Source organism: Schistosoma mansoni (genome assembly GCF_000237925.1).
Source record: "Schistosoma mansoni, WGS project CABG00000000 data, supercontig 0218, strain Puerto Rico, whole genome shotgun sequence".
NCBI classification, from domain to species: Eukaryota; Metazoa; Platyhelminthes; class Trematoda; order Strigeidida; family Schistosomatidae; genus Schistosoma; species Schistosoma mansoni.
In genome coordinates, this window is record NW_017386085.1 from 268,272 (window position 1) to 284,223 (window position 15,952).

General features: G+C 37.8%; 1 protein-coding gene across 1 annotated transcript; it reads left to right on the plus strand.

Annotated features, from left to right (window-relative positions):
- Nucleotides 1-186: 186 nt before the first annotated feature.
- Smp_070860 (malate dehydrogenase, putative) lies at nt 187-12,361 on the plus strand (the record flags this gene model as incomplete). Its single annotated transcript, XM_018792331.1, has 6 exons — nt 187-199; nt 6,514-6,626; nt 6,665-7,835; nt 10,352-10,482; nt 12,201-12,261; nt 12,303-12,361. The coding sequence occupies 6 exons, from the start codon at nt 187-189 to the stop codon at nt 12,359-12,361; spliced, it is 1,548 nt and encodes a 515-aa protein (XP_018647253.1).
- Nucleotides 12,362-15,952: the final 3,591 nt, after the last annotated feature.

Sequence of the window (15,952 nt, forward strand, 5' to 3'; positions counted from 1 at the left end):
TTTCCAATATCTATGACAAACTAACATTTTGTAGATGAAATAAATAGAGAATAGTTTCCATTTATCATATCTCTGATGATAACTTGAGTGTTACATTATCTCTACACGTTTTCATCAAAATACTAAGTAATCTATAGACGATTTTTTATTAATTTTCAATCAAATAGTTATACTTAAAATTTCGTCATGAACGATACCGGTAGATTATTCTGTTTGTTCATTGTTTTTGTGATTCAAATTCATGTTGACGCTTTTATTTCAATACATTTTACTGATATTATCTATATTTACCTATGACAAAGCGAAATATTAGTTGTTAGACTATACAAACAGTATTTAGAGTATTTAAACAATCAAGTTATCAGAACTTTTCTACTGGTGTTCTCTATGTCAGTTGAGCAATCACTGATGAGAAGATTCAATTAACAAGAAAAACTGGCTACCGATGGAATTTTGATGGAGGTAGCTGAACAGAGACTTTACTTATGGAACTAAACTCCAAGCCCCGACGATGAATGTCAGAAAATAAAGTCATTAAATGGATGAAAAAACCGGGACTTCCAGTGATAAAACTGTCATTTATGTACAGAGTACTCAACCAAAACAGTATTACGATAAATATTCTGTCAAATAAAATGTAAATTACAAAGGCCATAAATAAAAAGCAATCAATGGGGCTACTTTTCAGCCAGGCACACAGAATCCTTTGAACGAATCTTGAAGACTCAAGATTCTTGTGTGACATACTACGGAATATATTGTAAGATTGCAGATCAGTGAAACTTCATATACGATGTATTATTTGAGACAAAAAAGGTTGTTTACCTACCAAATATGTCAAGGGAAATTTAAAGATATGAAATGTAAGGAAGCTTAGGCTTAGGAATGAAGAAGTCCCCATTAGATTTGGTAGCTAAGGAAGTTAGAACCTAAAGGCTATCAATCACAGCTAACAGTATATTCACTGACCCAGTTCGTGATAGTAAAAATCCCACAGATTCGCTAAAGCCATATAACAAGTGGTCTCTGTGATGTTGCCTGTCAAATAGACAAACACTTGGGAGTAATTTTCCTTTACAGATTTGTGCTCTGCGGAATTCTCTTTCTTTATCTAAGTGTACCAAAGACACAATTTTCCCGTTTCCTGTGACCTTGCACGAACTCGTTTACACTCGGCAGTTGCGCTTTTAAGCTTCGGTACATCTCGGAATTCTTTCAATACCACGAGATCACTGACAGATATATTTTATTTCAACCCTCAACAGCCTTCTGGTTTTTGACCTGCCAAGAGATTCAACTCAATACCTGGCACGTAATCTTCCTGTGGAGCCGGACTTCTAACAAGAGCAGTTCTGATTCATTCGGATAGGTGATTAATTTGGAGAGAACTTGTAATTTGCCATTGGGTATTAAATCCTGTCTTTCGTGTAGTAAGCTTCATCTTCGTACTTCATGTCAATTTCGTTATGCGTGTTGCCATAAAAGTGGAAAAGCTGAAAAGATTCAAACAGTTTCTAAAAGTTCCAGGTAGCCTACTACTCAAACATTGAACGATGGTGGATCAAGACCAGCTGATTTGGACAGAACCGCCCTTCTGTCCAATTCGTTGTCACACACTATAGCCATTAGAATTACTTCACATTTCGTGCAGAAACTAGATGCTAACACCAGCAGGATTAATTCACTTTTTGTTGACCGATCCAATATACCAGAAGCCTGCATCCCCCGAGCCAGGTCACGTTCACGTAAAATCGTAACTACTCGCCCTAAGCGGGCATATTCCAGGCCACGCCAAAGGGTGGTTTCGAAAGCGATGTCTGGTTGTTGTTGGTTCCACCATGCCTTCGGGGCCGGCGCTCGCCGTTGTCGAGCCCCCTGCTCATCCTAGGCGAGAAATTCCTGAGCAGGCGAGTAAATGTGGCCGTACTCGCCGGCCCTTCACCTCAGGTTGGCCGTTTGTTTTATGCAAACGATTATCGCACTAACTCTGGGTACCAGTAGATACAAGTGCCCAGTTCTCTATTGTACCTATTATTAGCAGTAAGTCCCAAGCTACGATGCTTCGTCTACGCGCTACGAATGGCTCAGTCATTCCTACCTATAGTACACGACAGCTTATGGTCAACCTGAGCAACCGACGACAGTATCTGTGGACGTTCATCATTACCGGTGTTTCTACAGAATCACAAGTGTATTTCATTCGCCTGACGATATATTTCACGCTTTGTTTCAGAACCCCTTCCATTACGTCTATTACGGCGGAGACAGTTGCTCACCGCTTCGTAGAATGATGGATAGCGTCGTACGGTTGTCCCTCAAATGTAAAAACCGACCGAGGACAACAATCCGAGTCCAAACTATTCACCTTGCTGACCCGCCTGCTTGGTAAAGAACGCATACACACCACCGCCTACCACCCAGCATCAAATGGTTTAGTTGAACGGCTCCTTTGCCAACTTAAAAGTGTATTTTGAGCACACGAAAACGAAAATTGGTACGAAACCTTATCGCTCGTCCCCTTAAGTATCAGAACAGGCTGAACTTGTACACGGCACGACATGCGCCTGCTTGGGGAATTTTCCATACCACGGGGCAGTAACAAATTCGGTAACCCAGACTACGCCCAACGGTTGTCTGAATTTATGAGAACACCGCCTCCGGTGTCAACTCGAATACAACATCGACAGGTCGCTCTTTTTCGATAGTTATCTACCTATTCACATGTGTTCATGGGATTAAATTCGGTACGCAAACCTTTGCAACAGCATTACGAAGGACCTTTTCAGGTGATTTCCCGTCATGAAAAGGCCTTCAAGGTTCATCGTCATGGCCGCGTCGAGATAGGTTGAGACTCATGCTGGACCCATCAAACCTACTAGTGGGATCCCCACGTCTACTTCAGACCCCGCACTAGATTCATCAGAGACTTCATTCTCACGTCCCAGTCAACAGCACGTGTCATCTGCACCATCTACGGACGAGACTTCAGTCTCAAGCCCAGATCAGTACACAACGCCGCCCTTGACTCCGGGTAAGATTGTAGTTTCACGAGGTACGAACAAGACTACCGTCTCATGTTCCGGCCGCCGAGTACGCCTACCCGACTAACCTCTCAACCAACACATATGAGGTATATCTCTCTATCCCTATGCTACATGCATGCTACACTTTTCTCCTTTTCTTTGAATTATTTTCTGTATCTTAAGTCCATGCCTCCAACCATCGCCCTGTTGATACCGTCGAATTCAGTCAACCCTGGCGAAGGCTGGCCTGATCGCCCACGCTCTTGTCAATGTACTCTGTCGATGTTTTCCGGCTACAAATACGTATGGCATACATTTGGCCCCGAATTTGGTTATTATGGTAGCTTCCGGTTTCTCGGCTCGATGTGGTTACGCCCTACGTTTGCAGCGTTTTCTGGTTCGGACCCACACTAACGCAATCTTCAAATTCTGGATAAAAACCACTTTGGTGTGGCATGCTAACTCAAGCAACACATACAGCACGTTTCTCCTGGTACCGTTCTATGTAAAAGATCTTTGGTGGCAACTTGAGGATCAACGATCGCTTCCTGTTCCACCAATGCCTTCGTCCTACAATCGCACATTTGCCGATCAGTCTCACGAATGAAACCGCTACGTATCGAAAGTGTAAACCCTTTGCAGCGAGGGTCTCCTGTAGTGACTTAGATTTATGATGAAATCGCGTTTGCTATAACGGAAACAATTTTTATTATAATCAACTGCACCAGTGATTGTTTTACTTACCCTGTTTGCTTAAGTGTACCAAAAACACGATCTCGGTGTTCCTTCGATAACACGAGATCGCCAACAAATACATCTTACAATTGCCTTCTGATATTTGGTATTCAGAGAGGTCTAACCTAGTAATTGGCACGTAGTTTTCCTGTAGTAGTGATCATAGTCAACTGCGAACTTGACACCTACTACACCTCGAAATAAATAGTCCTGTAAGTCTTCAGCATTGATGCTGACCCCATTAGTTTTTTTGGACACACCATAGTTGAAGGCCCTCGCTCACACATTTGCACAAGATTACTGTTGGGTACGCAGTCATGCATATCCATTAAAATGGATAGCTATCTTAGACCACACTTTCCTCAACATACCGACTATCTTCCTAATACATTTTCGCACTCATTCACTCCTGGCTTCTGATTTAACTGTTTTTAGTATCAATTGTACTGGCGTTATGAACAAAAGCTTTACAACCATTGTGCCAGTAAACAGTCGTAAGTGACATGGACGCTAGTGAAATAAAGTTCGAGCCAGAATTTTAACTCAGTTATTTTGACAGATAGTTCATAATTAGCTATCAAAAAAATAATAATAAATTACTGTATACGCAACAGTCATCGCTATACTACGGACCCCAAGGCCACAATTAAATGTATGCTATCATTCAAGAAGGACTGCAAGCTTCATTTTGGCATCTAGCAATTAGTTTTGTGTAACGCAGCAACTTCTCAGAGCCTATAAACGTTTGGACAGTTGCACAAGAAATTTCACTTGTTGGTGAATGCTTACGGAAATAAACTGATTATAGAATAGCTTGAACAGTTCAAATGACTTTTCACTGTGAACTTTCTAACTAATGATTAGTTTTAATCATCTGATGAGTGTGATCATAGTAATAACCTAAGCACGCAAAAATGTGAAATGGCCCTTTTCGTTATAGCAGGTGAGAAGACTTGAACTTCCACTTGTTACGAGTAGTAACTTAAGATATTTATCAGTAGCAGAATATGATGAGTCACTTTGTTATACTTAAATTATATGTTGTAGCCTTGGTATATTAATTTTATGAGCACAAACCAAGTGTATTTTTTAATAAGAGAAATTGTGCTAATCTTACATGTACGAAAGTGATCGATTGCAACAATGACAAAAAACGTCATCAAAAACGGGAAGCACCTTCTCAGCAAGTTGTTTACTTGATTTAAACTTACAAATCCTAGAGAAAGGGAGAAGTAAATAGTTGCAATCAGGAGTTGAGTATTTCAGTCAGTCTTCAGTAATAAGGATAATAGGTTAATAAACCTGTGTTAATCCTGACAAATCGCCTTCCAGTGAAGGTCCACCTTCTCCTTGAAAATGTTCACTCATGGGGCTGATACCACTTTTTCGGGTAATGCGTTCCAGTCATTGACCACTCGATGAGAAAAATGGGACCCCACCTTTAGTTTATTAGATCGCGGTTTGTGAACCTACTTGCTATTTGTTTAACGACTGCATTGTATCCACTCTTCCTGTTTCACAGATATTTACTTATCAGAATGAATTTTCGTATTACCTTTATGCTCATTAACGATGAGATCACTAGTTAAAGTTAATTGTAAATGTTAAGAAATTAGTTATTACTAACTAAGCTAACTCTTGATAATCGATCGTGGACGTCCACCATATTGTACAATATATGAAAAACAACCCTAATAAACTTAAGGAGCAGGATCAAGTGTCTGAATGATTATGGACACCACAAATTTCCTACCGTTAAATAATAAAATCTGAAGATTGAGTTTATATATAAAAGCAAGTTTTAAAAAGAACTGAGACTTCAGTGAGAGCGCATGCCTCATAAGTCGGATTTCTGCCATAAATAGTCCAAAACCACACCTTACTTTATGACTCGCACAATGTAATAGTGTTAATAACCTCTCAGGAAAATACTTGCCTCGTTTTTAATGATGTTTGTATCATCGGTTCTTACACAGATCATTGTATTCAGATTACCACAATTTATGCATACCTCTTGTTATAAAACACATCCTGCTCGATTGAGGACTAACATGGTCCATTCAGTTTCCTGTTCTTCACTAAATGAAAGTGACTCTTACTACCAAGTGTTTTGGATGGGATACCTTAAAAATAGACATGAAGAAATAGAACTGAGTTATGATAATTTAGTTTTATTGGAATATAACGACGGTAAGAGCCACTTTCAGTGGGGTACCACGATTATTAAGTGAAAACCTGCCCTACGTGTGGCAAAATGATCATAGTGTTACTCGATATGTCACAGTGAGGAAGTATCAATACCAGGTGTACAAGACTGGCCAAAGTTCCATGTAAGCATCTATCCAAATAGTAATCATCTAACATCCTATTTTAAAGACGTTTTAGGTAGTTAATATATGAAACCCGTCTTCATTTATGAAAGTCTTATACCATTTCAGCTGCTATAACTATTTTTTCTGTCCTTCAGTTATTGGGTACATGAATCCCTATCTAATCGTCTCTCATTTTCTTAAGGATAGATGAGGGCCGAAGTATCCCGGCAATCAGTGTTCTGCTTGGGTTTTTCATCATTTAGTATAGCAACAATTTATAATTCTTATATAATACCGTACGAGCAAATGCAACTAGTATTCATCCAAACTAATTTAGTCTGATGAACAATGACTGAACAATATAAAATGTTGTGATACATAGCCAAGATAGCTGTAATTTTCGTATGAAGCGAATATTCTATTTCATTTAATCGTATTCACAGGAAAGTGTAACTGTCCGTTTTATGCACGAATCGAACTTTTGGCAGACAAACTGTCACTAAATCTACCCAATTTCAGAGTTACAAAAATAGTCAAACAACCCCAAGATTGGAAAGTAAGTGAATTACCTTATGTATATCCACCAAAAACTAGGAATTCACGGAATGGATTACAAAAAAGCATGGTTGGTTTGTGGAAGAATCACCTGTTGTATGGAGAGAATTAGTGGATCAAGGAGGAAAAGGAATTTTAATTGGAGGTGCAAACGAATTTCAAGAGTTAGTTGCTGCTTATTACGGTGAACAAACCTTGATGCGTACGGATGAAATGTTGAATATCATGAAGGACAATATAAAATATAAGATTCAAGAAGATCAAGAGCAACAAATGAAAATCAACAACACACCATCCCCATCAAATGTGATAGTTATTGGTGCCGCTGGGTTTGATATTAGTGATTTTCTGGCTAATATATTAAATGGGGAGGTTTTCGGTGATGAGATGATAGAGTTATACTTAAATGACGAAGTAAAAAATAAAAATAAGTTGTTCGAACTGAGAGAAGTGCTCGAGGAAGCAGCTCTTCCTAAACTCAGTAGAGTACATATTAGTGACGATGTTGATGAATGTCTCACACATGCAAAGCAAGTCATCATTCTAGATGTCATCCCAAGAGAAGGTCCTAGTTTTTCAGATATTAGGACACAAGATGAGTGGGAACCAAGAAATGAGTGGTTATTACGACGCTTTTTGTATTTTGATAAACTTGGACAAAAAATGAAACAAAAATGTCCGAAATCTGTCAGAGTCCTATTAGCTGGAAACATAGCAGCAGACACATTTTTCATGGAAATGACCACACCTACATGTTTTGACGTGACAACACTTCACAGAAGAACGAAAGGGAAGATACCGCCAGCACAAATAGTTGGTCTAGTGAAGCCACTTGAATTGAGAGCAAGAGCTGCTGTAGCTAAACACCTGAAAGTCCGCACATATGATGTCACTGATGTCGTAATTTGGGGGAACTTAGGGAGTTCAGTATCCTTAGATTTATCACGTTCTTGTGTGTCTTGTAGAAGACACTTTGATGCGGGTGTTGTTGGCGGAAACCACATTCGACTTCCAGCCTTGAGTGTAGCTGAGAACCCACAGTGGCTACGCAAAGAACTACTGAGTGAACTACGGAAAGCAAACAGTACCAGAAAACCTGAGTATATAGGACTACTTTATGAAAATGCTATGACTGAGTGCTTAAAAGAATGCTGGAACAGTAACCAAAACGATCCTAACCAAATTACTTCACTCGTTATGATATCAAGAGGTAAATAGAAAAAACCCTGTATGACTTTTAATAACTAGCTCCTACTCAACTTAAATCGGTTTTTTATTTAATGACTATAACATCTTGATACTAGTCAAGCTGAACTATACATAAAGACAAGGAAATATGAATATTAGAAAATCAACCGATTGAATCATTCTCTCAGTAAGCTGTCTAACGAATTCCATGCTTGGAAACGAAAGCTTCAAATATTTCCGTATGTACCATACCATATAGAGATCAGAGTGGCAAGCAAACTAGATTCGAATTACTAGTCACTATATATCGACAGACAACAAACTATTTGATTGCCTAATCCTGTATATCTATGAGTGAACTTCAAAAACTGAGAACGTAATCATATGCAAGATTGTATAGTATTTCTTATACGAAAACCTGTTGGGTGATATCAACAACTAATATATAAACGTGTTCGTTGGGTTTTCCTTTTGTGTTAACATTATTTGTGAGATTACATCAATCCCGAATAGGTGGTCCCCAACAAAATTACAGGACGATTGTAAAAGCATTGATAGCCTGGAAACGTGATACTCAACTATCTATCAGAAAATAAACATATTCTAGAGCAGTTTAAACTGTACGACTGGGATACTAGGTGCGTAAACCATGTGCATGCTAAAGATGTCCTTCCATAAATATCTCTGACCAGTCATTAAAATGGGTAAGATCACATAAAGGAGTTAATAGTCACTACCTTCTAAGAATAACGACATTTGGTGAAACAGCATTGTCACCAAAACCTTATGATGGAGAGATCAAGGGATCTGTCCACGGAGGCCTTGGTTTACACTATACAAGAAAGGCTGAAACTCTGTAAATAGGGGTTTCAATGCAAAGAATTAGTAGCTGACACGATTTCGGGTATATCATAGTGCCAAAGACATTCTTTATAGTTAATACGTCATCACTGTTCATTAATCTGTCCCATATCCATTCACCAGATGGTAATCTAATCCGGTTCATTCCGTTATGATATTTGAGTATGACTGCTTGAAGCGATGTGCCATTGTGAAACTTCACGTTATTTGTCAGCTTTTTTCAGGGCTACACAAACTAGGAACAGTAAGCCACTTCATGCACCAAACTGACAAATCTTTTAAAGGAACACTCGATCCGATCACTTAGCCTCATCTAATAACCCCAGAAGGAGTCTACACGGCAACCTGAACACGAGCAAAGGTGCGAAGACTGGTGGTAAAGATTTACTTAACTCCCGAAATAAATCTAAATGATTCAAGAAAACATCGTATTTTATATGGCTTACTTAAAGTTAGATTACCAGTCGAACAATCGAACTAAGTTGTGTTGGAAAGTAGCAATTTAATAAGTTACTGTGTGAACACATATCTAAAATATGCAATTAAGCATTTATAATCTTTCTTAAGATGTGAATACACGTCATACACGATTGAAAAAAACCGATTCCATGTCATTCACATCCTAAATTATCACGTTATTACTCGTCATATCCCAAATAACTTCAAACACAAGGAAAAATCACCAGGTGCAGCTAATTTCTACTGACGAGAAGTGTTATCAGACTACGGATGCCTCACACTGAGTATGTTAAATATGAAGCAAATTACTGTCATATTAGAATATTATGGATAGTGAGGTGATGGAGAATATTTGTTGTTAAGATGGATGATATTGGTGGTTTTAGATTCTCTAATTAGGATGGTTTGATTGTGAAGCCTTCAGTGTCTACAAACAGAAGTGAGCATTTTAAAATTATCTCCAAAGCGTTAAATCAACCATTATGACCTTATTTATGACAGTACTTATGAACAATTTATACCGATGAATTCTAATTTATAATCGCCGTTGAACTTTTACGAAAATTACATACTCGTTAGAGTAATGAGAACAAGGGTACCATTGGAATTGAATTCAGATAACTAATACCCCAAACAATCAGACAGGCAACAATGCAGTCCACAGAACCTTTGTAGTCAATCACATGCATAATTTCAGGGTTAATCAAAGTATAAAGGCAGACAACAGAATTAGGTTGATTTATTTAGTCGTTACTATCTAGTATCATATACAGTATGTACTTATACAGACTTGTCTCGCAGACCTATTACATTTTAGTAAACTAAAAACTCCGGGCAGAGCTTTGATTTATATGTACAAGTAAAAGAACAAATTAAAGTAAAATACGTGCATATCGAGTCTAAACGTAGATAAGGAAATAAAAATGACATGATGTAGAGAAAATTCAGTTTTTAAAAGCTTTAGTGTGCCAAACCTCGAAAATGATCAATATAATATGATTGAAACAGTTTTCAAAACGTTCATATCTCAAAAATAAAACCCAGATATAACAGGAAGTTGCTGTACAATGACCGTAACGCCAAATGTTAAACAGTATATCAAAATCCTTTAGTTATGTCTAGAAAGTTTAAAACTACACTGGACAGATAGTTCTGACGTAGATATTATAGCCCATTTATAGCGCTGTGTTCATTAAATAGCTGTTTGCTTGCTTTCAGACTGGTATGGAGTACCCGAAGGGATCGCATTTTCGTTTCCTGTTATATGCGGCTCCTACGGATGTTGGTCGATTGTGGAAGATATGCTTCTTACGCCAGAAGTTGAAACTCAGTTGAAAACATCCATTCGAGTAAGTATTAATGTTATCACTAGAATGACATTCGCTTTACCCTTCCAAATGGCAATGAAACACAGGATGTGAATACACTTTATCAGTACATATTCGGATTATTCTTACTCAGTCCACCACTAAAATTAAATTTATACCTGTAAGGTCGGAAACATTTGGACTATTTCCCATTGAAATTTAGTTAATTTTCAAGTTTAGATATGAGCAACGTAAAACTTTATTTAAGCTTTAATTTATTTTAATCTTCCTAATAGTGAATATGTGATCACCTACTTCTGAATAAAAAAAATCTCGGTGAAAAAATGAATCTAATTAAATGTAAAATTTCCCATGCGATTCATTTGACAAAATTTAAGAAAAGGTACTTAATGTTTAATTCGAAATGTAAATCTGTTTAAATAATCGTAAGTTCAAATAAATTGCATCCAGTCGAAGTTAGAGTTCAATAAGTATTAAGGTTAGCAAGTAGATAAAATGGAATACAATGTACAAATGAATATCTGATGTTTTATTAGAAGGGGTTTTGTGAAGATTTGGCATTTTCAATTGACTCATGCTTTCAACTATGGAAATATTATTCCACCCAACGTACTTTGTATATTTACAAGCCCCCAAAATGCCCCGATACAGTCGAGGGTGAGGAGAGTCCGCTCTCCCTGTCGAAATGCTCGCACATGGCCACGCGTATACAGCTACGGCCACGGAGGTTCTACTCACTTCCTTCTCGCGGCACCGGTGTTGTCTACGTAATTGAAGACGACAAGCAAATATCCCGCGCTTTAACTGGGTTGGTGAATATGGAGGATCCAACTAGAGTTGGAAAACCCTGATTCCAAACCAATGGCGTACACGGGCTCCAGGACCCTGGGGGAACAAATGGAGTATGAACCAACTGTTGATCACCAGCTGCCGTGGAACTGCATCTCATTACGTTATTCCACTGCCTTGTGAGACAGACCTTTGAGTCGAAGGCTCCAAGTGTGCCCCCCCCCAAAGGAAACCACCTGCTTCGGTCTGGGAACCCGGGAAGTACCACAGCCCTCACACACTAATGATAATCGCTACTGGTCTCATTGTTATTGTGTGGCGCATAAGTATTTAGTGCCCCCTTGTACCAATGTTTATGTGTTCAAATAAATAAACCATGGTTTATCCGCATTCAATAATTTAATTAATCAAATAATATGTACGAGATATTAGCGAAATTCAAATTTTTATAAAAGCGAGGCTTGGTTACAACAGATAAGGGAGCAAATATTTTGGAGTTTTGAACTTTATTTTACACCATCTGCAATAAGGTACATTAGAACTAACAATGATCCTACAGCCTAAAAGAATGAACCAAACAGAAATAGTCGTGTCAAAAATATATACTTATCTAGGGAGTTCAATTTTTAATCCCAAGTTTAGTAGGAAAAAGTAAAGTGCCTGCTTTGTATTCATCTGTGTGAAGAAAGGATTACTTTGATATACAATGTTGATTAGTTTAGTGTTCTATCATTTATTAGTTATTGTATTCCTCTGAGTTATTCTAAAGTCATTCATCAGTCAGCTACCTTTCCTAGTGATGACTCTTCTCAGAACGTTGAATAACAATGCCACGTTTCGTAATTTTTGTGTTGTCTTAAGATTTTTGGTTAAGTTTCGAGTTAGTCATTTAACGCTGTTAGTAAAACGAAATTTCGTTTCAATGCACAAGACTTATTGTTTTACTTTAGAGTGTCCTCGAAGATTGGGCGGTTGTTGATCCCTTGCCATTGGAAGAGTTTTTAAGAAAAGGTAACTTTGTTCTATTGTAAATATCGTATTAAATTTTATAGACCAAAAACCCAAAGATAGCTATAAAGAATATCAGGCACAAGATAATGAAGAGAATTAGAAAGCAACTGGATAATGATAACAAAGCATCGAATTTTGCAAAATAATTAAAACAAAGGATTATTCGCCACACACAAAAAACAGATTAACTCGGTACATAAAAAATAAGGATAGTTAAAAAGAGACAATAAACTACAATAAATAAAACATGTTTGAAAGAGGTTTGATAACCTTTTAATAAAAAAGTTGAGTTGACTTTATATTTTAAACAAATGTATTCATGAAAAAGTTATAAAATAATGATAGAAAAGAGCACTTATTTTAAAGAAGTTATGTGGTCTTGACTTGTATTTGTTAAAAACATATATTATTAGAACATTTTGCACAGAGAAAAAATCTAATCGACCAGCATATTCAAACTTAAAGAAAGTATTACTGGACGGTTCTAGGTGCCAAACAAGATTAAGCTTCATTGAACTTTGCGACTGATTTTTTTGGATTTATCAGCTATGGGTCTGGGTTTATTATCAGCTGCTATGTGTCGTTGGTATAAGCTGGTGAAGATATATATGCATAAATGTAATTGGTTTGATTTTGGTAATAATTATATTTAACTGAAAAATTTTATCGAAGAATTAATGAATTATGAATCTTATCTGTAAGCTGTAAGACATACAGTGAAAGCTTACTTTCTTTAAAATTGACTGTATATGTCTCAAACAAGTAATGATAAACATGGCCTATTGAACTGAGCAGTTTTGATAGGTGAAGACTATCTCACTGGGGTCTGAGTTTATCATAACGAATCTTTGAAGACAATGAGTATTATCCCTTAGGATTGGTCGCGATGGCCCAGATGTACTTGGTCTGTTTTCTTTTAGATCGTGTGTTTAGAAATTATCTTATAGTTTATACGGCGAATTTAGTCTCGAACCACATTATCTTTTTTAATACCACTGATCCTGTTAACACTCTACTACTGTGAAATTTGTCCTGAGAATCTTATATTGATGGGGAGTGGTAACGGGAGCCAATGCACACGCGTGCCAGGTTCTAAGTCGCTTACGATTGATTGAGTGGACAAACATGAACAATGGGTTGAGGGCTTCTTGTTGATTAAACGTGAGTATCCCACAAAAAAATCAAATAGATTCCTGCATAATTTTCAAACTATAAAATTACCGTTATGGTTTATCGGCTTTCATTAATCTAATATATGTTTTTTAATTATTTATATTATAAACAGTTGTGACACATAAAGTGTCGCCTTTCTGTTTTAGTAATGTACATACTGCAGAAACCGAGGTGAAATACAACTACGTTATACAAAGACAGCAAATATCTCATGAAAATGAGTGTCTATTGTTTAAAACCAATTATTCAACAAAGAAACTTAAACCGCTTTTAGACAGAATGATTTTATTAGGAGTTACGAAACATCATGTCGATAATGAAGACTCTAATGTATATTACTTACACCTGCCACGCCTCATGAAGCATAAGCCGAGAATCAGGATTGTACAACCAACTTTGTCTTAGGCTCTCCTTTTTAGCTGTTTTCAGGTGTTATTCAATCCTTTGATGTCTGCCTCCGATTCACAGTACAATGAGTTCTTTGGTCTGCCTCTTTACCTTTTCCCTTCAGGATTTCAAGTTAGCGATTGCCCCGTGATGCAGTTTGATGATTTCCGAAGTGTACATCTTACCGACCTCCGGCGTCTTTTCCTAACTTCTTCTTCAGCTGGAAGTTGGTTTGTTCTCTATCACAATAGGTTTTCGATGTTATCCGAATACGAATATTGAGTATCTCATGTAGACAACTGTTTATAAATACTTGTACCTTCTTAATAATGATTGTGGTTGTTCTTCACACTTCAGCTTCGAACAATAGAACCGTCTTGAAGTTTGCATTGAAACTTCTAACTCTGATATTTACTAACAGTTGCTTTGAGTTCTACATGGCTCTCAATTAAAGGAATCCCGTCCTTGCTTTACCAATCCGTCCATTTACATCTGCATCAGATCCTCCTTGTTTGTCGATGGTGCTGCCCAGGCACATAAAAATTCCCACCTCTTGCAGTTAGTCAACCATTCACAACGTAAAACTTAGCGTGTATGTAAATCGGCTCAAGTTGTCAATCCCAATTAACACAGGGAGATGAAATTGTCAGGCTAAATCCCACAACAGTATAAGCAGTAACAGTATCACTAATAACGGGAAAGATTAGGTAGGCATCGAAAATAAGTTTCGAGGAGAAAATATAAAGTGGTAAGATAAAACAAAAGATGGGGAATTCAGAATTTGAGGGAAGGTAAAGAATTGATGCACTTGAGTCGTTGCAGACGATTTTGAGACACGTCACTTAAAGTCTCTAACCATTGGTTATGATAATTAACCGGGTCATAACAAGGTAGTCTACACCAGTTAACATGGTTCAGTCCAACTGCCATTAACTTTATGGACTGGTACCATGTTTTGATTTGGCCGCCCTTTGCTTTCTTCCAACCTGTTCCTACACCAGAAAGCATCGCCTGTCGAGTAAGGCTGTGGTTGGGTATACGTAGCACATGTGTCCAAACCACCTCAGTCAATGAAGATTTAACACCTCATCAATTGATTTCCCATCTTTGCCTATTAGTTTACTCCTAAACCAAGCGTTGTTTCTTCATGGTCTCAAAATAAACATACAATGCCTCGTAGACACCTATGGTCGAATATCAGTAACCTTTGGCTATTGTCTATTCTAAATGGCTATGCACCACATCTATACAGTAGAACGGAGCGAACTGCTGCACAGTAAAGCCCACCCTCTTGGTCGGAAGACGAATATCTCGCCTACGCCACAAGTGACGCAAGTTGACAAAAGCCAATACTCTTCTGAATTTGTCCCGAGATTTCATCGGACAACAGACGAGAATCTCAAGATAAGTAAAGTGGTCGATGCGTTCAACTACTTTATTCTCTATCATTAATTCAGGCGATAACGCGAGCCGATCGTGAAGTAATATTTTGCATTTGGAGGGAGAAAACCACATCCCAAACATGCTTGCATTGCTGCTTAAGGTGGTCAGAAGACTCTACATTTAGTCAGCTTCTTCATCAAACAGAACTATTTCATCTGCGTACTCCAAGTCAATAAATGAATCTCTTGGGAGATCAATACCTGAAAAGTCAAACGGTGGAAGTGTTATCCCTAAAAGCATATCTATGGTAAAGTTAAATAAAGATGAGAAAACCGGACAACCCTGAGGAACACTACTTCAAGTAACCGGTCTTGATGACAGTTCATCATAAACTCCGACCCGGCTAGAAGTGTTCGAGTAGAGAGCCTGTAGAAGGTTGATGTACTTCTCTGGAACACCTTTCAATGACAGACACAGAACCTCAAGGAATCCACCTATAGTCAGAGGTCGGAAAGTATGTTTATGTTCCAGAACCTGCCAAACGATGAATACTTGATCTATACATCCACTTCTAGGTCTGCGACCAGACTAGATTTTTCCGACAGGCTCTTCACAATTTCTAGTTAGATGCTGAAATATTACTTAGACTAAACGCGTAAAAGTTTCAACTCATCTAGAGTTTCTCCATCAAGTGTGATTGGGTTGATGTTTCCCGTGTTGTATTTCAGTATTTTGCCCGAAAATTAAT